This window comes from Ascidiella aspersa, chromosome 2 (assembly GCF_963924565.1).
Source record: "Ascidiella aspersa chromosome 2, kaAscAspe10.2, whole genome shotgun sequence".
Classification (NCBI taxonomy): Eukaryota; Metazoa; Chordata; class Ascidiacea; order Phlebobranchia; family Ascidiidae; genus Ascidiella; species Ascidiella aspersa.
In genome coordinates, this window is record NC_139448.1 from 28,334,446 (window position 1) to 28,359,853 (window position 25,408).

A 25,408-nucleotide genomic window follows, 5' to 3' on the forward strand; every position below is an offset into this window, starting at 1 on the left:
CTGTATATCTGTAGTATTGCAATATGTATTATTTTTTTTGAAATTTTTTGGAACACTTTTCATATATTACTCACTTGCAACAGTTTCTTGCAACTGAACCGGGCGCACGCAATAATCCCTCGCCATAACCAATAAACCAGCCAGGAGAGGCAAGACAAGACGAGTTTTATTAATCTGTATGGCTGGCAAAAGAAAATGCAACAATGAAAAATTGATACTTTAGAAACTGGGTTTCATCATAATTATCATCCGAATACCATTTTGCATGGGCCAGTGACTGAACTGGAATTTTTGTTTGGGGCAGAGTAATGACCATTTTGAGATAACCTAACAAATTGACATCAAATTTGATGCAAGCATGCTAGTTGTAGATTAAACACGCACTATTCTACCCTCACCGCGCGGACATTATAGCCATTTTGTCTATGTGGATCATGCCCTTCCCAACTTCGTCTCAAAAGGTCGTCATTTAATTGTAAGTAACGCGGCACTGCCTAAATTGAGTTACGCCAAACTTGGAAAGGCCAGAAAGTTGGCGCACAGATTTTGGTTATTTTATGCTAACTAATTTTTAGCTTAACCCCCAAAGCAAAATGCCATTGTCTTACAGGTCTTCTTTGCAACAACTAACGTAATAAGACACGATTTTATTTGCTAATTCCAACACGAATTTATAATTTAGTTCCAAGCGGATTTAACCGGAGCCTTGAAGAAGCCAAAAATGTAACCTATCATTCAGACCTGTTTTAATACTTTAAAGTTGTTTACTTATTAAACGTTTTTTTATGCAAACATTTTTAAGTTTGTACCGATTACTATTCCTATACACATACGGTATGATACCGAATCACACCAAATGTGTACAGCTGTGATATTACATTTCTGAAGTCGTATATGTGCACAGAGTTGCAAAATAACGCAGTGAAATTCGACTTCATGGTCTCACTTCATGGTCTCAGCTGTATTGATGGTCAACTGGCATGGTGTAAAAAAACGCATGCGAAAAAATAAGTCTTTATACATACTGCTCCTGATTTTTTCGCATGATGTGGCGAGGAGTATTGCCATTCGGGTGGATCGATCAACCCAATACAGTGATGTTGTTTTGCTATTTCATTTACGACCGCTCTGCCTTTTGCTGAACGAAGGTATCTGTCCATTCCTGGTTTTACCACTTTTCGTTGCGAAACAGTTGCTAAGTTTATGGTGTTTTCGGCTGTGTGAGTAACAAAATATTTAGGTGAGTTGGTGAAGAAAAATATCAAGAAGTTTTTCACTGAATATAAAAAATCTGACCTCGTGGCTTGTAAAAACAGAACAGTAAATTTGGAATGCCGTAAATGTTTTGAGGCATTATACTAAATAAATATAGGATATACTTTTGAAATGGCGTCTTTTAAGTATTTTTAGAATAACTTGACACTTTACGCTGCTAAACATTACTCTGATTTATTCGAGTGCAATACGAAAAAATACCTCTTCCATTATTTTGTGTTATTGTAAATAATTGCAAATTCATGCTGTGCTGTATATCTAACCTGATTGGATGTTACCAGGCTTTCCCTTTAGCACAAACGTTGGGTTCTTCTTTGAGCCTCCAAAAGAGACTTCAACATCTTTAAGCGATTTTTTGGCATCTGGGAACTTCTGGTAGTATTCGACAATCACACATTTTTCTGCGATTTCGTGTTGAACTGGATTGTTCTCCATGATGTGTTTTTTGATTCGGTCTACCTTGCTTTCGAAATTGCTGGCCAGGCCTACAACTTCAATACAACCCTCTGGGGTCTGCAATCAAATGATTTTGATAAATGGAAAGATAAGAGAAGATCATAGAGATAAGAGTAGATCAAAGAGAAGAAGATCAGAGAGAAATATTAAAACAGCTCAAAAAAAGTTAAGTATTATTGTAATAGATAAAAACCCGAGTTGGTACGTTTACATTCCGATAACTCATGCAGTCCAGTAATTAAACAAACTATTGTATGTAATGGTATTCGCCAATGTTATAAACAAGTTATTTTCAAATGACATAAGTACAAGTCAAGTCATTTTATAAATGACCTACGTCCCAGTCAAGTAATTAACAAAATACAATTTGTCTAAATGACTTCATATAGCAAGTCAGGTCATTTTAACCAAAATACTTAAGTCAAATCAAGTCATTTAAAAAGAGCGACTTAAGTGCACTTTGTCAAGTTATTGACTTAAAGTCATTAGAACACTGGTATTCACATTTTCAAACAATCTTGCCCTGCCCGGGCGATGCATGTTTTCCACAAAAGTTTTCCATTGTTGAGTGCCGAGATGATCCTGGAATCCTTTTTCAAAGTGCAACTTCTCTTGTTTTAGAAGGTCCATGATGGCGCAAATTCCGTTTGTCAACTGATCTGCGTGAGCGTATTTTAGACAGATCTTGTCCGCTTGCAGATAGAGCGATACTGTTGAGAAAAGAATAAAAAACTTTTAACTGGAACAGTTACTGCTAATGCCTTTATTGTTAATAGTAAATGAATACTTTTTGTTGTATGTCATACATATATGAGTTTTTTGTGTTTTTTTTTTATATAAATTTGTGTTTTCACAAAACGAAACCATTTTTTATAAGGTCACTAGGCCTATAGTGTTTGATAAATAATTAATCATTTAGGTTTTCTTTTTGTTAAAACTCAAAGTTCGACAAAAAAGTGTCCGGGCCGCCATCGTCCATCCTTAAAGTTAGTTGGTCCTTAATGAAAAAAGTCTCTATAAAAGCAATTGCAATCCAAATATTGTTTAGTCCAACCGTTGCGCGATGTTTCTTTTTATCACGTGTATTGTTGGTGGATGAATTATAACACTCTGCAGGAGTAAATTGCTTAGTATCCACCTTATTTTAATTACATAAATAGTTGAAATACAGGCTATATAGAGTCGAAGGGGACTCGACGAAATCACACATTTAGCCGGGGTCGGACTCGAGTTTTTCTAACCGACTCCGCAGCCCTGATACAAACTGTAGTTCCAAATATTGGCGTTTTACAGAAGGATGACCAATAAGAGAGACTTTACACTTACCATACGTATCTTGCTCCCTCAATTTCGATTGTATTTCTTGTCTCACTTGGTCACCGTTTGGCGCATTTAAGGCATACACAAGAAAGTTGTGCTTCTTGTCTCTATTGGGCAGTGCTGCGGTACTGAGACTCTGTACATAGTATTTTATAAAGAAAAAAATGTTCATTAGGCCACATACGTCACTGCATATATCTTCTTCACCTTTAAGACACAATCAAGGTTTCGAACGGACGCGCAAACTTCGTCATGTAGGCCAGTAAATTCGATACATTTACTCTTTTTAATCCAACGGTGGTTTTTAGATAATTTGGCCAACATGTTGCAGTCACAAAGTGCCCTGAAAAAAAAATAATAAAACTGACTGGTGAAGCAGGTTGGGATAACTTTAAGAATTTGTACGCATAAAATATACCGATAAACAGATGTATCCAACGGCACAGATTTAACACAGATTTCGCATTTCTTTTGGAGATAATCCATTGCGTCGCCGACTTGCCCTCGTAGGCCACTAACCGTTACTTTCGGTGTGGTTTTTCTGAATCTGCCATCGTAAAAAAAAGTTTGAAACAAACTGAAGAGAAGCATAACGACACTTTACCAAGACAATACTAAATGCAACATTGCCTATAAAACTATGAAAAGGTTGATTATATCACTAGAGTAGAAACGTTTTACTGATAAGTCCCCATGATAAAATTGTAACGTTGCTTTATTTTGGGAACAAGTAAAACTCATAGTTAAAAACATGAGTAAAAACAGGATCAGACGTTTTGTTTAAAGGAAAATATATTTCGCCAAAGTGGCATCATCAGTTCCTGTAAGAGTACAAATAAATTAAATCAGAGCTCAGCCATCAACAAACCAATAAAAGTTTTAAAATTTTTATTGTTTACTTTTATTGGTTTGTTGATGGCTGCGCTCTGATTTTATTTATTTGTACTCTTACAGGAACTGATGATGCCACTTTGGCGAAATATATTTTCCTTTAAACAAAACGTCTGATCCTGTTTTCACTCATGTTTTTAACTATGAGTTTTACTTGTTTATACGCGTCAGCGGAGCAGTGATCGACTGGCTAAAACCTGCCGCCGATGGTTTTCGATTCTATAAAGATACACCCTATTGTTTATTTTGGGAAAGTGCTTCATATCAGAAAACAATTGTTGTTCGTCAATTTGAAACAATTGATTCAACTCCATTTATCGCTATAACTTGTGTGAGCAAAAAATAGAAACAAACTAACCTGATGTAGACGAAAAGTTTTTGTTGTTCCGTTGCATTAATTTCCACATACCCGTGTTCGAAGGTATTCCACCCATTTTCAAGACGAAGTGCTTCGAGGTTGGGTTTATTAAACGTTCGAGACTCTGAACCAAATTCACCAAAAAACGTATTCGTCAACTTTATGCACTTGGATTGGAATTTTTTCTGATCAAACTTTAGTTCCGTTGTAAGCAACTGTACATAAATCAACTTCTTGATGTGTTAGGAAACATAACAATACAATTTTGTAGGTTTTACAAAGACCAAAACAATACTTAAAACTAGATATGTGCAAAGCAACGGCTTTCAAAATAGTGTTGAAGTAGTTGTGCAAACTATTCCACCAATTCAGCCGTTTTTAATAAACAACAAGTTAAGCTAAGGTCGCCAATTTTCAAAGTAAAGTCCCACTATATAGCAAATAAAGCCATTGAATGCAAAAATATCATTAAACTATTATTAAGTTTGGTGGATTTCTTCGTTTCAGAGTGATGCTGTGGCAAATTCAATTTTCACTAATTAAACAACAGTTTAGTTTAAGTGCAGGAATTTGCTTAACAGACCCGAAACAAATTAAAGGATTTTTCTAAATAGCCTCCATGTTGGCTAAACAGCGAAATAAAACTTGTGCTAATTTTATGAAATGATTTACATTTATTTACTGAATAGTCTAAAGATTAACCTGTAGACCAGTGTTTCTTAATCAGGTGAATGGTTCAACCCAGGGTGAATAAAAGTTTTGCAGGGGTGAACCAGCCATAAGGGGTGAATAAGGATGAACCGTCAGAAATGGATGATAGCTTGCGAGCAAGGTGAATATTCCGGGTGTTCATATTATGTTGTTATGTATAGACGAGATAGTTTTATCATATCATGAGACAAGGGTGAATGAAATCTGAAGATAGATTCTAGGGGTGAACAAAACTAAAAAAGTTTAAGAAGCACTGCTCTAGACAAGTCATTTTCCCACCAAAGACTTCAAGTCAAGTCGTTCAAAAGTCCAATTAACAACTTTGGCCAAGCTTGCAAGATAGATAATTCGGTTTTTAGTACAAGATTGTTTTTATAGCTATGATACTGCCTTGTTGTCCTTATGTTCTAGACTGTCCACTAATTGGGCATATTTTCCAAATCTTAAATGTGAAATATTTTTAAATAGTCTTCGCACCTCGTGGTTTGGTTGGTAGTTAATTTTGAGTACAGGCCTATAGGTGATGGTTGTGGTAGCAAATTCTTCCAAATTGGAGCGCAGTTGCTGAATAAGTTCTTTTGACTCTTGAAAAACCTTGCTAACGTCGTGGGGAACATCAAACTGTTGCTGAAAGAACTTAACAGGATTCGCTGGTTCTGTTAAAAAAACACACCGTTTGACGAAAATCCTAATCACACAGTGGTGGCAACAGACTATATTTGAATGTGTTTCACGAATTTTAATAGTTTGTGACTTCAAATTAAACTGACAATTCCTTGTTTAAAACATGCTACTTGACCGCATGTTTGTTCATTCCAACATGCTAGAACTACAAAATTAGCAATAACCTTACCGCAAACAGCCATTCGCTGCTTTAATATATTATTGTAAAGACCAAGGTTATCGTTTTTTTTTTCACCGAAACAAATGAATTTTTGGATTTCAAAATTGGATACAAAAATTATACGAACAGCACAAAGCAATCTACATACCTTCGCCATTTGAAACCGACGTTTGTGACACGCTTACTTCTTCACGGGGCTCATCACGTGACCGTTCAACAGCTAGATCGCTTTGCCTTGGTGATTTAGGAACTGAAAGTAAAAAAATGTGGATTTACGGCGAACGAAGACAAAGAATTCTTACCGCTTAAGCACGTAACCCGTAATAACTTAGTTGTACATTTTGAGTAGCGGTTGTTTGTAGGAATAGCTACACTACAGCGGTCCTAAGGATTAATCGCCATCAGGGCTAATCTCATGTTGGGATAGTTATTAGGACAATGATAGTAAAGGCTATGTTTGACGGCTTTTTAGAGAAAAATCACCTACAAAAACTAAAATTTTATTGAACATTGGTGTGCAAATTATGGCGACATTCATGTGGTAACTTATCATATGTTGTTCGAAGCTCAAATTTGTTACTTTATTAATAGGAAATATTATTATCGAATATCGATCGGTTTCTTCATTAACCATACACAAAGTTAAACAACTATTGCTGTACAGTACAGTACCTGTTTCACTCTTATCTGCAGGAGATGAACTTTCCAAATTCAGTTGAGCAGTTGCAATTGACTCCTGTGACATGATTGCATCCGGTTGGGACAAAAGACGCGCAAGTTCAGTCTGGTTGTTGGATCGACCGACTGTTTCAACAACTGTAATGGCATAATGTTGGAGTAGGAGTTACGGGGAACGTTTAAAATTTTGCAAAACTGGAAACGTAAGACAACTATAAGTAAACTAGACCTTGGTTGCGAAAGAAAGGTGTTGAAAAAACTGACCTTTGAAAGGCTGACAGAAAGCGGACAGTTGCGACGGCGAGTTTTTGCTTTTAGTCTTTTTTAGTTGTTTTGATATCTTGGCGATTTCGTTCTCCAGGGAAGGTTCCTCAATAAAACCCGAAGACAAACGCGAAACAACTTCAAAAACATAAACAATGTAGGTAATTAATCTGACCAAGTAAAACTCATAGTTAAAAACATGAGTAAAAACAGGATCAGACGTTTTGTTTAAAGATCCTGTTTTTACTCATGTTTTTAACTATGAGTTTTACTTGTTAATATACGCGTCAGCGGAGCAGTAATCGACTGGCTAAAACCTGCTGCCGATGGTTTTGGATTCTATAAAGATACAACCTATTGTTAATCTGACCAAAATACTCTAAACATACGACCCAGTGGTGGAAGTAGGCCGGAACAGTCGTTCCCGTAAAATAACTATTCTATGAACAGGGTACCCGTAAAATTCATATTCCATTTTAGTATTTCATGTCCTAAAATAACGTTTTATTGCAGATTTTAATCATGTAATTGCAAAAAAATATTAGCGTTGATTTCGGCAGTTAAACCCAATAAACCAGGGATATTTGGCTAAAGAAAAGCTACAGATACAAAAATTGACAAACGAATGGTTGGATTCTTTGTAGCCATCTCTTTTAAAGTATTTAGCCCAAGATTTCAGTTGTACAGTTGCACACTGAACAGCAGGTTACTTAAAGTTGTCTGAGTTACGTATCATAGTAACGCCATCAAAATTTGTTATGCACTTTTACAAAATATTATTCTACTTTTAATGCCTCGATATACCCCAGAAAACAATTCCTATCCAACATACTCTGATCAGTTGACGGCCGTTGCGAAGCTTCCTTGTTCCAGCATTCGATCATAAGGGTTGCCAGCTCATCAAGTATTTCCAAATCATTTTCATTTGCTAAATTTTGACGAACGTCAGTCAATTTGTTTTCATCCGGACGCGTTCCCATGCCGATATTTGTGATGAGTATGTCGACTCCTACTTGGTGACCAGCATACACAACTTGCCGTGTTATCAATTCGTACAGGACCATTCCCACGCTACATATGTGACAAAAAAGTTTTTAATAAAATAACATTGCCAGTTTATAAACGTCTAATTTTACAACAAAACAGTCAGTGGTCAGTGGACAAATATAGTAACTCACAACCCACACAATCTCCCATTTTAAGCTTTGCCTTCGAAAAAGCGTTGCTTCTAAATCGCCGAAAACGAACAATAATTGGAAACAGAAAGGCTTTATATGTAAAAGACTTTGCCTTCGGGGCGGTATTGATGAGGATAACCAGTGCTCTGATGATTGATTTCAATGAATTGACATAAGTGCACTTAAATGACATTTTTCAAATGATTTGACTTTACATTTCTCGTTATGGTAAATGTGTTATTTTGATTTGAGTCTTTTGGACCAACGCCTTAACATGAACTACAACTTTAAGTAAAATGGCTTAGGTTGAAATCAAGTGTTTTATTTAAAAAATTGTCATAAAATTGGGTTATTTTTATCTCAGTTGTTCATTTAAAAGAATTTGTTTGGTGGATATTGATTGGCTAGTTTTGTAAAACTTTATTCTTTCTTTATTAGGCCTATAACAGTGACGTGATTTTTAGATATGACTTGCTATAATCGTGACTTCGACTAGTCTTGTTATTTTTTTAAAGACTTGAGTTTGATTTAAGTTATTTGGCAAAATACTTGACTGGGATTTAATCATTTTAAATTGACTTGTTTAAAACACTGAGTATAATTAAAAACCGGAAGTGGATTTAAGAAAAAATAGGTATTACTGTAAGCATGAACAAACTGTCAAAAGTAGCAGGTAAAAGTATAAGCGATGGTGGTGGACAAGTTAGCATTGTTAAAATCTGTCAAAATTATCTTTGCAGGTTTGCTTTGAAAAACAAATAAATGTTAAAGTCTTTCTAAAATAATATTTTGATTGTGCCTTGCTACGACTAGTATGCGTTGCACATATTTATATATTTTCGCATTTTTAACACATGCCCTGCAAAATATTCAAAAACGCTTGTGTTTGCTTTTCCCGCAAGTTGGATAAGAAACGAAGTCGATTGCGAGATAACAAAACTCCAGGCCGCACCAAACACCTACAAGCTCACCTGTACACGTCCACCTTATGGTTGACGACGAAATCGCCTTCGAAGCTTTCAGGCGCGGCGTACAGCATCGTGTGTTGTCTGCTCACGCCCAGCTGCCTTTCGGTGGTGCTGGTTTGCGCCTGGGACGCCTTGACGATGTTGGCCGCGCCGAAATCGGCCAGTTTCACGTTCAGGTCGCGGTCGAGCAGCACGTTCTCCGGCTTCACGTCGCCGTGACAGAAGCTTTTGGAGCAGCCGCGGTGCAAGTAGTCGAGCGCCTGGGCAAGCTGAAGCGCTACGCGTTTTCGGAGAGGCCAGGGAATTTCGCGGACGCGCTCTGAGCGAAGCAGACTGTCCAAGTTGCCGCATTCGACCAGTTCCAGCACGATGCCGACGTTGTTGCTGTCGTGCCAGCTGGTGAAACCCAGCACCTCGACGATGTGCCGGTGACGCACCAGGCCCAGCACTGCAGCTTCGCGTCTTACGCTGCGCCGAATATAACAATATTGGGGTTCGCCCAGGTAAAACGAACTCGAAGCTATTGCGAACTCGTGCCTACAATATAATGGCCCTGGCTCCTGAACCTTTGTAGGCCACAATTAGGAATGCCCGACATTATCGGCTTAGAGTAAAAAAAACATTCCCCAATGTTGGCTTAGGGATTTGTTCGATACTAGTGTGGTTTCGGTGCCGTTCAGATACAATTTGAAGCATTTTAGCCATGGCTTGCGATTCAACGAAATCTTTTCTACACTAATAGAAAAACTTTTCGAAAAATAGTAAATTACCAATCTAAGGTAACACGTAAAGCAAATTAAAAACCAATGGCCTAGTTAAAAGTGCTTACGTTTTATTACGATCACTTTTTTCTCATTAAACATAGATTAAATGTTACTTTGAATAGGACCGATCATCCCTATATTTTGCCAAAGGTATGGAAACAATTAAAGTTCGAATCAAGATACTGTCAACAAATAGCATTGAGTCAGGTCGGAGATATTGTCATATAGCAAACAATGTCATCTTATTCAACTGGGCAAACTCGTTGGAATCCGAGAAAATGCTTTTTTTTTTAATTAGGGAAAACAAAACTATATACATTTTGCAGAAAAAAAAATTATAGTTTTATTGTCAAATTGTAGTCAAGGCTGGCCATTTTCGGAATACAAAATTCGCGAAATAAAATTATTTTAATGTTTGGGTTTGATGGACTTTAGGCTTTGTAAAAAATCTTCGCTTTAGTTGTCGTTCATTTCTAATATAGATAAATGTTTCTACGCGCAACTTCGAACGAATAGCACCTCTTGAACTTCCTTTCCATGGCTTCACTTTCTCCAGTCAGGGCTATGCACTTGACGACGACATCTCCAAGCTGGCCATGCTGGCAGATCCGCACTCCGCCGTAACCACCGCAGCCCAGGTAGTCGCTGTGGTCGCTGCTTGTCATAAAGTCATCCGACATGTACTTTTCCAGCGACTTCAAAAGTCTGTCCTCCACCTATAATTATCAGTAGAGCGTTGCGTATAGATTTTATCACCCGAGTGACATTCTTGTGCGTTTGGGTATGGGATAAGGGGTATTAGACTACTGTCCTTTAAATTTTTGCCAACTTTTAAAATAAAAATGGAATTTTTTTTCGCGCCTCGCGAGCGAACTTTAATCTTTACTACATTTCTGTCTGTTTTAAGGAAATATATTTGCTTAAAGACGCCTTGCATACTATGGCATGTTACACCGTGTGATCTCATAAAATCTATAATTGCGTCACGCACAATAAATTTTTAAATTAAGTTTTGCCAATTTAAACCAAATTATAGCATTTTTTACGCTTTGCGTGATTTGACTGGATTTATCCTCTTTGCGCACGATTTCGCATGTTTTATGACGTCACGTCACGTGAATTTGTGCAAATATAAGCCACAGGTAGGCTAAGGTTCAAAGCAATACTAGACAAAAAATACGCCTTTGACGCAATCTATAGATTTTAGTGGTTTTAGGCCTTTCCTTATTTAAATATTGCCTTCTATTCCTAGTAAAACATTTGTTAACCAACAGTTAATTTGACACTTTTTATCACATATTCAAAATAATAAATCAGCCATGTTTATTTTAGAAATGCAACGTGTTTGATCAAAAGTACCCTCACCAACAGTTGATCCATGTCTGAAGCGACTTGTCAAAAAACCTTTATAAACGGTTCACTCCTTGTGTATTCATCACCTGCAGTGTAACCCAAAGCCTATCACGCTCCAGACCAACATGCTGGCGTTCTGTCTAACAGGCTGCAATTAACAACGCTTGTAGCTCTAAGCCAAGAACTGGTTCTGCTAAAGCATTAATGATTAACTAAGGTAAACGTCAACAACATGAATATTGTTACAGCAAAAACGTTTAGATATTTATCCTCGTTCAAATAGAGTAGAGCTTGATTGATGTTTGATGTCAAGATTTTATTTACGAAAGGTTTTTCACACGCGTAAAGGAAAAAAGGGGGAAGTTACTAGTTACCCTGCAAGCAGTACGTGGTTATCCATGCGGAAAGCGGAACTTCCAATATTCACATTGGAAGTACTGTACTAAACTCAAAACCTACGAAAAACGCGCTGAGTCGCGCTCAAGTTGGGTATACTACTATCGAACGACAATCTCAGGTTTCTCAGCTGGCTCAATACACTGTTGGAATTGTTGCAAACTTATACAGTGTTTGGTAAAGCTTTTCGTAGATTTTACCCTGAAACGAAACGATTATACTGTACGGCGCTTGCCTCAAGTTAATTGACCACCATATTTGCTGTTTTGCAAAAGCGTAGGCGCAAGCTCTACCGCGTAAGAACAAACATTGGCATAAACGTGGGCGTAATAAAACAAAACAGTGATAAAAATCCTTTTATCGATTATGAGAGGCCGTCAAAGCAGGTCTTTTTTCTTCGGGATACTTATTTTACAACTTAACCAAGTCCCGTCTTGTATATTACGCATCGGTGTAGCTGGTAAATTCAACAAATAATATAACAAAGCTTTTTTACCCCTGACCCTTAGGACGCCTTGGCAAATAGATTTGACCTGGACTTAAGTCATTTAGACGAATTACCTGGGTTGAAATTAAGTGTTTAGATAACATCTTGGGTGGATTGGGAAATTTATCTAAATTTTTGCATTTAAAACAATCACTTTGCTATATTTTATTTTTTTGGCTACCATAATTTGTTGCTCATAGTCGGACGAGTTTATGGATTGTTAGTGTTAAACATTTTATTTTAACATTAATGTTGACTTTCTTAAAGTTGACTCGCTCTAATAATGACATCACTGGATCTTCCCTCGGGTAAATAATGACTTTGATTGTACTTGACTTGCTGTTTTTTTAAAAGACTTGACCTGGACTCGGGACTCAAGTCATTTTTAAATAACTTGTTCACAATACTGACCTATGACAGTTTTAACTTTTTTGGACAACAATATACAGTACAGAAATGACTATAGTAGGCTACTTGAATTATCGAAAAAAAAAAACGATAGTTATTTGACATAAACGACATACTTGATCATATTAGTTCCTATGAATTTTCGAATGAGCATGAAATGCTTATTACAAATGAACTGAAGTTGAACGATGAATCGTTTTGAATAGTGTTTATTATAGTTCAAGTGGTAAAAACTGGAACTGTTAGCTCGACAGTTCGTGGTCAGCATATGTAATAATTTCTCCACGCTCCCCTCTATTGAAATAATACATTTGATGCACGGTTGCGCATCGTGATACTATTCATAATTTTGGAAAATACTATGACCAAATGTTGAGTGCCAAACTCCTAAAGGTATGACGTATTGCTAGCTACTGAGGCGTGACCACATGTTTTTAGCGACAGGAGGTGATTCGCGCGAAATTGTATAGCCCACAAGGAACAAATAAGCATTTCATGAGCCCCGACACAAAGCCTTGCCGTAGTCCATCATAAATTCTTACGCCATAAATTAGCCAATTAAATCTCTTAATTGTACAGGTGACATTTTTTTAGTCTTGAACAACAAAAACGGTGGGCGGGTCCAAAATGGAAAAAAAAGATCGCTTCATGAGTAATCACTTAAGCAAAGATTTGTTGCTCTGGCACTAGGAGAATGTTTAGCATGTGTTTTTGCTTTTTATACTTGTGCTCAACGTTTCATCATTGAGCACCATAGGGATCGACACCCTACGGCCAGCCAAGTCATCCGGCCTGCGACCTCTAATAAACTGACAACAAGGCTGTGGCCCATATTTTTGAATATTTGAACTATCCTATATAAAAATGCTGCAAAAAAATTGTCGTGCAAAAGCGTTTTTAAATCTTTGGAACTGAAGTACATTTGCGTTTGGAAACTAAGCAAATAATGAAAATGTTAATTATTCGTACCATTGAACTGATTTGCAAATTTATACCAAACAAAAGCAGTTTTTTTGCGCGCGCGTTGCTATCCATTTTAGTATAATTTAGACTCACTTTCAAATAAATAAAAATTGGTTCCGCCCTGAACTAAGAGTGTTTGTATTAAATTACTTAAAAGTCACACGTTTTTATAACAAAACTGTTAGGGAAAATGCTTTGCGGCCCGTCAAGGACTTGTTGAGCTTGGTTTGGCCCGGGACAATGCAGTCCTTTACTATACATCTCGCTTTTATCCAAGTACAAATGACATCAAACGTATGTAGTTCGACTGTATAATAACACGCAAGAACAAATGCAAGAAAACGCATGCAGAAATGCGCTGTTGGTTCAACTTGCCATACGCTTCGAAAAGTCACCTGTTGTAGACTGAGAACCTGAGTATAAATATTAAATATTTCTGGAATCGTATGGAACATGTTCCCAGAGCAGCTAATGCTATATCATCGTGTTATGAGCACCAGTTTAAAACTAGTCATATATTACAGTACCGACGTGCAGTGTTTTTATCCTGTTCTTGCGTCCGTTTTCTCACATTTGCCTAAATTCCATTTGCTAATAATTCAGCCAAGATGCAATTAACATTAATGTCGTTTAGTTTGATCTTTAATTTTTGTATAACCAGAATCATTTGTTTTTACAATTCGGATTCATGAAGATTCTGTTATTCGAAATAAAATTCTGAAAACTGAGGCGTTCTAAGGTGCAGTTATTGCTCCTATTAAAGCACTTCCTTTCTAGGCCTAAATTGCACAAAAATTTAAATTGCTCGCCGACACGTTTTTGCTCACAGACACACTACCTAAATCTAGGCCGTGACTGCCGAAAAATCTGATGAATTTAAACAGCAAATCACGTAACAACTAAATAACAAGATAAGGATGTTGCTAGCTTATTTACCCCCTAAAACGAGCAAATTTACCCCAGTTTAAGAAAGGCTGAGTTAAAGGAAAGCTGTTTGTACAGAAGCAACTAAAGCTAAATATAGCGAAAATACTCTAGCGCCGTTTACCCAATCTTTTATTTTTAGGACAGTCCAACATTTTAAACTCCCCTGTTCGGGTTGCAAAGCAAAAAATTGGGAAACTCAATTTTACTAAATCGACGCTTGCAGATGTTTAAGGTGACTTTGACGAAAAATAGCAACTTTTATTTTTATTTTTTTATTTTTTGCTATGTTTTCTAGTTATATTCCCTGAAACATTTTCCAGTCATGTACCTTAATTTAACAAAGCGTTTTAGCACAGAGTTGCACCTGGCGTGGTATTACTAACGTTGAAATGCAAGCCTTAAATAATTGGTTTCGGATAGCCCTTTTAAAGGCTGCTGTGTACTAATCCATTTAAATGTGTTTTGCATTTCGGACTTTTTACATGTGTTCTGTGCAGCCATACAGCTGTGGGGTCAATGACTCTAACACAATACTTGCGAAAACGATTTTGGGTAATGCCATTATCAAGCAATGTGCAAGTATTTTTGATGCCCGATGCTTTACGTCTCCTTCTAAATTACGGCTCATTTTTTATACTTTATTTTGCTTCGAGTAAATGTTTTGTCTCCCTATCCTTTAATGATTTTAGACTAGGATTCTGTTGCATATTTGCGCAAGATATCGAACGACAATCTCAGGTTTCTCAGTTTCTTCTAGATTTTTGTTCCATGATATAACTTTGTGACGTCACCTCTAAAAGTCCTCATGCGTTCATTATTCTATATAAGCCTACCTAGCCCCTGTGTAGCATAGAAGCAATTACTGTACTGTTGAACTTTATTTGCGCATATAAAAAATCGTCGTTCAAGTTAGGCAGGGTAGTAACACCAGGGAATGCCGTTGGTGTTGGACTCTGCCCAGCAGCAGCCGTTTCCTTCGCACTCGTATTGGTCAACTCCCAAATAGCCGCAATCGTCCTTAAAGCTGTCCTGAAATGTAAAGTTTGCTTAAAATATAGTTCGTTATATTGTACTGAAAGATTTTCAATCTAAGGCCCAAATTTAACTTTTAATACAATTACTTAACGAATTATATACGACGGTACATTTGAATACATAAATAAATTAAAGTTGCGTTAAAGTTAAGAAACTTTGCGCTAACAACAACACACTCGTGGTGGTTGTTACAAATTTTGAACGATTACAGTTATTTAAACGGATAAATTTGACCAAACAGAGCAAAAATACCTGATTTTTGACTATGTTTTTTGACTGTTTGGTTAGACTTTGTCATGTTTGTAAAATTAGCAAAATTGGGTATATTTAATGCGTTTTGCAGACAAAACCCGTTTTTCTATCCAAGTGTTCAGTTCTCTGTCGTTCCAATATCAACTTTAATGTTTATTTGTTATACGGTGCTAACTATATATTTAAAATCACATGACTTTGTTTGAGCATAAATGTCTTTGCATGATTGCAAAATGCATTTTAAAAAGCCAAAGACTTAAAATTTGTTTTTCTAAACCAGGGATGTTCAACCTGCGGCCCGCCTGATGTTTATATGCAGCCCACTACTTATTCTCACTTTTAGTAACAATTGTTTTCGCTATCATCAAAACGTGTAGAACTTGCAGTGTTTAATGCAGGCCTAATCTTATATATTTTAAGACTATAGACGAGTCTAATGTCGCATTTCAACATCAGTCGAACACTTTTGTGCACCATTATTGCTAAGCAAGATTGGTGTTTTTCTAAATGTGTGTTTTTGCGGACCATTTTAAGGAAATATATCAGCCCAGGGGTGTCGTACCATGACATGATACGACATGGCGATATTTACTTGCATATTTACGCACGAGTTCACTCTCAAAGAGCGGGTGTTTATAAGTTAAGGTGTTTTATGACGTCAATATATGAATGACTTATGACGCCACCCCCTTGAATATAATGGGGTTTGCGGCCCATCGAAATTTTTAAAGTGGCAATGCGGCCCATTCGGCTAAAAGGTTGGACATCCCTGTTCTAAACCAATCTCCGTTTGAGGAGCCTGTGCCAACATCATTTGGAGGTAGGCCCAAAGTTGAACTGGTCATCGGCAGAACCTTAACTTTTTACTTCCCTCCCGAAAAACGGATTCAGTCAGGAAAAATGGCAGGACACTATCCAATGGTATAAAAAAAAGTTTTTATCTTTATTTTATTGGCATCCAAGAAATGTAGAAAATGGCCCTAAACCTGAATCACAAGTATAAGCTATAGCTTACATACTGCACTTACTGCTACACTGCAGCTTTGGCCGACTTCGCCGCCTCCACCGTTCGAGCTGCTTTTTTCGATACACCAGGGGTCGCTTCCGCCCGACACCGGGCACCACAAACAACCGCTAGTTTCACACTCATTCTGGTCGATTCCCATGTAGCCGCAATCCTGCTTCGATGTGCAGCTGTTGCAGTCCTCGCAGGAGCCACCTGGCAGTTTTGTAAATACATTTTAAACCGCTGCTCAAACGATGCTGATTTGTAACGGAATCAACGGAATCAAAACAAAAAGACTTTCATATTCGCATTCAAGTTGAGCGATGTTTCTTGTTATAATTTAAACGACGATAAATAAACTTAAGGTTGTCCTTAAAGTGCTCAATACGCCAGTTCATTATTATCGAAACAATTTTAAATTAAAGTAAATACTTTTGAACAACAAAGACACAATTGACTTATCCAAGACAACTTCAATTTAATATTATAGGGCCCATGTCTAAGCGTTTTTAATAAATATTGTAGACAAATCCTTTTGTGAACAGTCACAAGATCCAAATGAAAGCAAATACATTAAAAGATAAAGCACGACCTATCTAAGGCCACTTTGGTAGGTTTGACCATATGGCCTTTGCCAGCCTTAGTCAACCGCAATTTGCTAAATTTAAATGCTTTATACCTCCAGGTGGATTGGTAGGCGGTGCAATAGTATTTGAGCCGCAGTCCTCTGTTTCACAATCGCACCGAGCATTTACGTGAATGGCAACAACCGGGTCTTCACTTGAAGGAATGCTTATCTGAGCGTATCCATTGGGATCAACTTCAACACAGGAACCTGATGAAGCAAGCACGTTTAGACTGGCTCAGTGGTTCTCAAACTTTTTCACCTTGCGTAACCATTTATGCTTCCTAAATATAATGGCGGATCGATATAATGTTAAAAAAGCCAAAATTGAAATTTTAAAGTAAAAAAAATAGTCTAACATTCAGTTCAGTACTCATATTACTAACTATACACTTCTATATACTTACTGGAGATAGGATGTTATAAGATTTGTTGTCAAATAGTTTTAGGAAAAATCATTTACAACTATATAAGTTAACAACCTGTAACAAGGGAAGCTGAGCGGACACCTTCAATTTCTCGTGGACCCCGGTTGGAGAACACTGGACTAGCGTTATTAAAAACGGCCTATTTGGGCTCAACGAAAGTGTTTGATTATCATTAACTTAAGTAATTACTACACTACCAAGCTTAGTCCAATTGCTCGTAAAATATACAAATCAAAGTGACCCAAGCATTGAGAAACTGAAATATAAATGGCCCCAAAACTCGCAAATATCATAAACCGCAGGTTAATTACGTACTTAGTTACTATATACGTGTTATAAAAAAATGTCGACAGCATAAAAAAGCCATCATAGTAAATGCTCTATGTGTAATAAATTGTAAATGGGTTTATTTTGTCAATGTAAAACTAGAAAATCATAAGCAATTAAATTCTGTTGTGATAAAAGTATGGCGAGATGACGTTTCGGCTATCCAACGATTTCTCTGGACCATGTTAGATTTTTTTTGGTTTTTTTTTCATTCAGAAAATGGCCCCTTAAGATTCGTAACTATAATTGCGTGCGTGTTCTGTAACGGTAATTTGTTTCGTAATTTAATCATTTTTTTCAAAACTGATTGCGTAACAAAATTTTAAACCAAGGAATAAAACTCTATTAACTTGGATTTGTATACGACCTCATACTTTTTATGGAAAATAATCGACTTTTCGTGGACTTGAGAATTAAACGTTTTACAGTTCGGACACAGGGTCCTATTTTGTGACTTGGGACCGCGGTAAACGATAAAGTTTTTTATTGGGACAATGGCCCCTTAAGATTAGTGAATACAGTTGCGTGTCTCTTCTGTAACGATAAATTTTCCAAAATTAAATAAGTTTTTCAAAACTGATTGCGTAACAAAAATTTAATCCCGATATTAACTTGGATTGGTATAAGACCTCATATTTTTACGGTAAAATAATCCAAATTACTTGGACGTGAGAATTACACGTTTTAGAGTTTGGACAAGCGTCTCTATTTTGTGATTTGCTGATAAACTTATTAACTTACCGCAATTGTCAACCTCGTCAGCAATTACGTTGCAGTAGCTGCCTTGCGGCATCCCAGTCTGAAGATATTCGCTCATTTGGCGTCCCTCATTGTTCATTGCAATGAAAGCGACATTTCCTCTCGAGAAAGCAATTTGGTTGTTACCATTTGACCACCAGTTCTGCACGGGGGCTCCTGTGTTGCAAAAAGTGCTTGTAATTTACCCTTTACAAACGGTTTTAAGTTGATAAAAAATAAAAACGCAACCAGAGGCGCGCTATATACACGCGGATTATATATTAAGCCAGTGGTTCGCAAACTTTTTTGCTGTCACGACCCCCTTGCCAGTTTACAAGAACCTACGCGACCTCCATTTCTTCTTTTGTTCCTTGAAAATAAGGTTAAAGTTTACTCAAAAACACTGGTTTACTAAAGCAAATATCGTTAAACTAAATTGTTGGACTGGCACATTATTTTACTTCTTACACTGCTAATTTGTTTATATTTTTTGGTTTCTTGTTAATTTTTCTTTCAACCACTAGTACAGGCGACCATCCTGAAACCTCTTGCGACCCCAAGGTTGGGAACCACTGTATTAAGCCTATTTTCCCACGCACATTGTAAATGTACATATAGGGGGTGACAAGTTCCCGAAGCTCTCACAAACCAACTAGCGACTAACAAGAAAGTTTACCTCGCGCAACGCCTCCAAACGCCGCCATGTTCCTTATTTGCCTCCACCTGTGCTCGCACACCCATCCGTTGTTTGCACCACTCGAGTCATCAGGCTGTGTTCCGGGAGGGCCATCGTCTCCGTGTCTGTGCAACATATAGGTTTGACTACAAATGTGGCGTCCAAAATTAGAACTTAAGTAGTAGGAGTTTTCGCTGTTTTAATATTTTTAATAAAAGCTCATTACTCTTTCCTGTATGACAAAACTAATTGCTTCATTTGTCGGTGCTTTGGCATTCATGAACGTGAGCGACCATTCAAAAAGATGACTGCTAACAGATTTGAAACAAAATTTGTTATAATTCAAACCGTTTATAGGTCATTTTATTTCAATTGTCCTCTCTCTAAGCAAATTCTAAATACCAAAACGCTTTCTACCGCGGCATAACACCTTTTTTAATGGTATGACACAGTAGCCTTACCTAAAGTAATAACTTGACATAACTCTTGGTTCGCCGTAAGGATAGGCCATCATGAATGCGTTCATCATTTTCAAATCTATTCACAAAATAAAGTAAACTTTTAAAGCCGATAAATTTAAATCTATTTACATCTTACTTCAGCAAGAATCGATTTTTTAAGTTGTGTAGCCTACTTAGTTTGATGTTATATTTGCTAACAGAAATCGCTTGCTTTCAACAAGCATGCAAAAGAGCGGTATTTTCATCCTTTAGAAAATTTAAATGATGGATTGCAGAAACAAATTTATTTTCTATTTTCTTCGCAATCAAGTCCCAGACGCCTGATTTGTGTAAAGAAGCAAATTACACAAATTATTTTTTGTTGACTTTCTATTAAAACGCTTTTTAGTTATTGAGTTATGTACCCCATATAATCTTAATTAAAACGTGTAATCTTTTATGTCTTTCATGACAAGAATACGTTTATTAAACACAAACTTGAAATGAAAATTGAAAACCATATCATTTCCTTACAGTATGGATCTTCAAATGTAATAAGGCTTCCACCACCGCCGTGTCCACGCTGGTTGTCATGGTTATTGAGGAATACAACAGCGTCTATTCCACTCAGCATGCCCCAACCTTCACCAAGGGTTTCCAAACTCTATTAACATGTCCATTATCAAGGGTCGTCACCACTGAATCATCGATAAAACGGCAAAGCTTTCACCAATAAATAGTATCAACTTATCGGATAACATACGGCGACGCTCATTGAATAATTAGTTAAACATTGGTTTTGTTACCTTGGTAGATATAAATACTCATTTTTAACTCCATTTATTCAGCACATTAACTGAAGATGATATAATCTCGTATCGAAACGTCTTAATAAATATGATGTCGATCAAGTCGACCCTTTGGCTTTGCAGTTCATTATCAAGCTGATTTATTCATATTCCTAAATAAAAACGTGTTTATCAGAGTATATAGGTTGCTGATTCCTTTGGGAATTGACATGGAAAACAAAGATCATAGACAGAATAATACAGACTCTTTATGGTAAGGCCAGTGTCATTTCTATAGTAGCTGATACTATATTTACAAATATAGACATATGTAATTTGTAAAACTTAAGGCGAACTGTAATGCCATTGCTAATGAATGAATGCAGTTTGTTCACTCACTTGAATCAGGGAAACAAATATTTGTCAGCAGATGATAAACCTCGCGACAGTTCAATTTGACCCGCCTATATACACTAGAAAGTGATTTGCGAAATATATCTCATCATATATTATCTTAAATAAGCACAGCAAATTCGACATACGGTGAGATAGTCTTTATTATTAGCGAGGTTAATTCCGTATTTGAACTCCGTGACTCTTGCCTCGGCAGTATATTCTCGTGCGGTGATTGGCTCGCCTAAAAGTAAAACGTCACAAATAGCGGGGTAGAAATTTTTACGGGGTGAAAATTTGCAGATAAAAGAATGGAAGTACAAACTCCAAATCGTATAAAGTGTATAACCATAACGTGTAGGTAGACATTTAATCGAATTGTGAACCCGATTTTTACCAAAAGGGCATTATGGTCCACATAGATTGCAATGTGGCATGTGTGGTACTTCGATATTTGAAAAGAACTTTTTACTTTACCAAATTAAAGTACAACAAAAAACACAGATTTCTATAAATTGGGAAAATATGCACTGATCAATTTAATTTTATTTGTAATGACGTGGTTACCAGCGGTCCTGCGAGGAAATGCTTTCTTGCTTTAAAAGTAAAATACTGTTTTGTTTTTAAGGTAAAATACTTTCTTGTTCTTAAGGTAAAATCCTGTCTTGTTTGAAGGTACAAATACTGTATTGTTTCAAAGGTTAAATACTGTCTTGTTTGAAGGTACATACACTGTCATGTTTTACTAACCTCCTTGGTCTATGACCTCCTGAAAGATGAAAGGTTTTGCGCCAGCCGCAAATCCGTGGGATGTTGGGAGATCGGCGAGTCGGCCATAGATTACTTCAAGGTCACCAGGCCACATGTGCTTACAAGCGTCGATTCGGTAACCGGCAACTCCCAAGGAAGTGAGGTCGTTCATAAAGTCAACAAGCTTACCTGGCGACAAGACCAAGTTGTAGTTTTTTTTTTGGTAGATTTTCTTCTCTCGAAAAATATGACTTTACAAAATTCGCGCTGTGAATATGTAAAATGGTGAAAAAGTATAAAATGTCTTGCAAGTTATTAAAAATAGTTAACTAGCTTTATTTATGTGGAAAAGTGGTCCCGAATCACATGCATCAACCGAAAGGCAATGATTTTGCATATAAGATGTATCATTGTGTTAAGTGGTTTAGTACGACCCCAAGTTTAAACTATACTATAGGGGTGGTCGGAACACCCTAAGCACCCTAAAATTGGCGTCCATGATGTAACTTGATTGTAAACATATATGTGTTAACTTACCTCGTACGTAATCCGATCCCTGGTTTAAGTCGACAAGTCCAACCAGTTTGCAATTGCGTACCTATAAAAAAGTACACGCTTTCAACCGTAGGGCCTACACTTAAAACTAATTTATTTCTCGAAAGAGTTCCTAATTAAAAATCACGTTTGTTAATAATCGTTTTAATGCACTGAAAAAAATGCCCGAAATACGGTCGCCCTAAAACACGTTTTGTACATTTCCATGATTTAAACCAGTGCTTTTCAACCGTTTTTCACGGCGACCTTAATACTATAGGCGTAATAATAGCGAAGCTTTGGCGACTCAATTATTTTAACTGAATTATTTGTGAGCTTAACGTGAACTAAACATACGCAATAGCAATAATTAGTTCAAGATGAAATATTATGAGCTATGTCTTCGTATTGCTTTTGAAATTCTCCTAAGTTTTGGAGAAGCTTGCTCTAAACCTATCTGAGTAAATCCAACCAAGTGAATAACTGCAGTCGGCTAAGCAAAATCAAATGGAAACCCAACGTTAGGTAGCGTCCCACATGTTGAGAGACACTGACTTAAACCTGTGATCCAAACTAATTGTATAGTGTGTTATCACAATTTAACGATTGTACTTGGTCATAGTACATGGTGCGCCAGAAAAACCTACCACATTTTAAACTAGGAAAAAGAGACAAAATGTATAAGCAATCAAAACATTTATTGTCTCATCTAAAAGTCAAAAGGTTACTATTTGATGTCTTTATGTTTTAAAGATTACATCCTGTACATGGCGCGCTCGAGGTATAATACATTGTTGCAGGCGATTTCTGGTTGTCAAATACACGCAAGTCATTTCTTCCACTGTTTAAAGCAGTGGTGTCCAACTCAAACATGCCGACGTGCCAATTTTTTATCTTATAACTTCTTGCCGTGCCAAAGTTTAGCAACTATTTTTTTCTAATAATAAAAGCGCTTTTATACAAAAAATAAATACAGTATAGTGTTATAATATCAGAAGTAATTGTTTGTTGTTGTAATTGCTGGGATTGTTTTGTATTGTGAATAAACAATGACAATTGGCAGTATAACAATTTTAGCTTTTTTGACAATTGGCTGAATTTTTGGGGGGCTTGCGTGCCATTTTTTAATGGGTTGCGTGCCACATTTGGCACGCGTGCCTCATGTTGGACAACCCTGGTTTAAAGAATAGACGCTTTTATTGCTTCAATAGTTGCTGGCCAAGTTTTGGAGACCTCAGCCTTAACATATCCCCAGTAAAAGTGTCTATTCGTCAAACAGTGGGAAAAAATACTGCATGAAATGACTCACCGAGTATTCAAAAACGTCAGAAATCGCCTGCAACAATGTATTATATCTCGAGGGCGCCATCTACAGGATGCAATCTTTAAAACACAAAGACATCAAATAGTAACCTTTAGACTTTGAGATGAGGCAATAAATGTTTTGATTGCTTATACATTTTCTCTCTTTTTCCTAGTTTGAAATGTGGTAGGTTTTTCTGGCGCACCCTGGGTATAAGCTACAAATTGGCGACATTCTATTGCAGTCCGAGTAACGAGTTTGGCTCAGTAGAGCTACATTGAAGATTCTTTGTTAAACTATTCTAACCTGATTCGCGTCTCCATAGTTGTCAATTCCTCCATCAGAAGATTTACATTTGTTATCGTTGAAATCCAAATATGAATATGGCACTCCTGGAAAGTCACGAGTTTGGGCGTTGAAAGAGCTTCCTCCAGTCCCGGTTCCTATACAAATAAAAATACTAGATACAATCTGTATCGACGTAAAAGTAGGTTGTCCAATCTGAATATGGTTATAGGCAAAGAAAGGATTTCACGTTTACCAACAATGCCAAAGTTACCTACAAAGCGATAAACAGTTTAAACGATCCTATAGCTCTGCCCGAAAATGTTTTTTCTTTAAACTTCTAGTTAGGGCGCGTTGCCCCCCAAAAAGTTTTCTGTTTGTTTTGGGTATTGTTTCGCTCCCATTTGATCATGAGACTTTTATTTAAATTTACGCTTACCCACTTCACCGTCCGTACACATGTGATTGATCACAATATCGGCGTAAATGCGAACACCGACGTTGTTGCAACGTTTCACCATGTTCCTGTGTTTACAAAATAGGCAAAAAATGTATTAACAAAACGTTTTTATTGTTCATTTTCTAAACTAATCACAACTTATTTTTTATTGCATTAAATCGTTGTATATCCAACATAACGCAATTTTATATGAATGCCTTATCAATAAACCGTTATAATTGTTTTAAAATTAAACATTTGAATTTTATAAATCTTGTTAATTTTTAGTAGGGATTGCCACCAGATTCTGTTAACAAAATCAACCCCACAACTGTAATTAAATTCGTGTTAATTTAAATAGTAAAACAAACGTGTGCTTTTGTAACATACGCGAAAGCTGCTCTATCTCCAGATCTTGTTACGAGTTTGTACGAAATTGGCTGATACCTCTCCCACCAGGGCCTCGTACCTATTACGCGATTTTCAGACGGTGGAGAAATCTAGAAAAGTTGACAACGTTAGGGATAACTGCATAAAGTACAAATGTTTAGTCAGAATAAAGCCCAGTCAAATCACTTACAAAAACAGTGACAAAAGTGCGCTTAAATCATTCCAAACACGTAATACGCAGTTTATACAGTAATACCAACCTGGACTCCGGCATACATGCTGGGGCCTAAGACCTCCTCGCATTCATTCGCGATAGTGTCCCAATGCCATTCGAACAAGTGCACAATACCGGATCGTCCACCGTAAAAATGGGGGTCCTTAAAATTGTTGGCGTGAACACACCCTACTAGTGCTAATACACTCAGCCACCACATGACAATTTAACCTTAAATAAATCTAGAGAGATGCGAAAACACAAGTTAGTGAGATCGTTTTGCTATGTATTTTGCAGCAAAAAAGATTTGTAATGGTATTTTTTAGTGAATTAAAGGATCTGATTGATTGATGCGAACGGTTTTCTCAGGCGAGATGGTGCAGAACTTAAAAACCCAAACATTTTTTTAACTTTCACGGGGTGTGTGCGACAAATAGAAGACTATAAAAGCAATGTGTCACGCGTCGCATTATACAGTCAAATTAGGTTTGCATCTGAAAACTGTTGCAACTGCCCTGATCTAGATTAGAAGACAAAATATAGT

General features: G+C 36.8%; 2 protein-coding genes across 2 annotated transcripts; both read right to left on the reverse strand.

Annotated features, from left to right (window-relative positions):
- Positions 1–124: 124 nt before the first annotated feature.
- Positions 125–11,347, reverse strand: LOC146164692 (uncharacterized). The gene is made up of 14 exons (XM_083382280.1): positions 11,073–11,347; positions 10,227–10,423; positions 8,947–9,411; positions 7,630–7,868; positions 6,798–6,935; positions 6,528–6,671; positions 6,004–6,105; positions 5,489–5,667; positions 4,301–4,515; positions 3,470–3,598; positions 3,058–3,394; positions 2,236–2,441; positions 1,539–1,788; positions 125–1,216 (listed from the first exon to the last, which is right to left on the reverse strand). Exons 1-11 carry the CDS (start codon positions 11,085–11,087, stop codon positions 3,223–3,225), a joined length of 1,995 nt encoding a protein of 664 aa, XP_083238406.1. The 5' UTR covers positions 11,088–11,347; the 3' UTR covers positions 125–1,216; positions 1,539–1,788; positions 2,236–2,441; positions 3,058–3,222.
- Positions 11,348–15,104: 3,757 nt separating this feature from the next.
- LOC146164693 (alpha-amylase A-like) lies at positions 15,105–25,084 on the reverse strand. Its single transcript, XM_083381134.1, has 14 exons — positions 24,911–25,084; positions 24,651–24,760; positions 24,261–24,346; positions 23,843–23,979; positions 22,237–22,297; positions 21,700–21,888; positions 21,099–21,193; positions 20,303–20,432; positions 19,790–19,865; positions 19,329–19,453; positions 18,656–18,829; positions 17,243–17,369; positions 16,557–16,743; positions 15,105–15,270 (listed from the first exon to the last, which is right to left on the reverse strand). Exons 1-14 carry the CDS (start codon positions 25,082–25,084, stop codon positions 15,151–15,153), a joined length of 1,791 nt encoding a protein of 596 aa, XP_083237260.1. The 3' UTR covers positions 15,105–15,150.
- Positions 25,085–25,408: the final 324 nt, after the last annotated feature.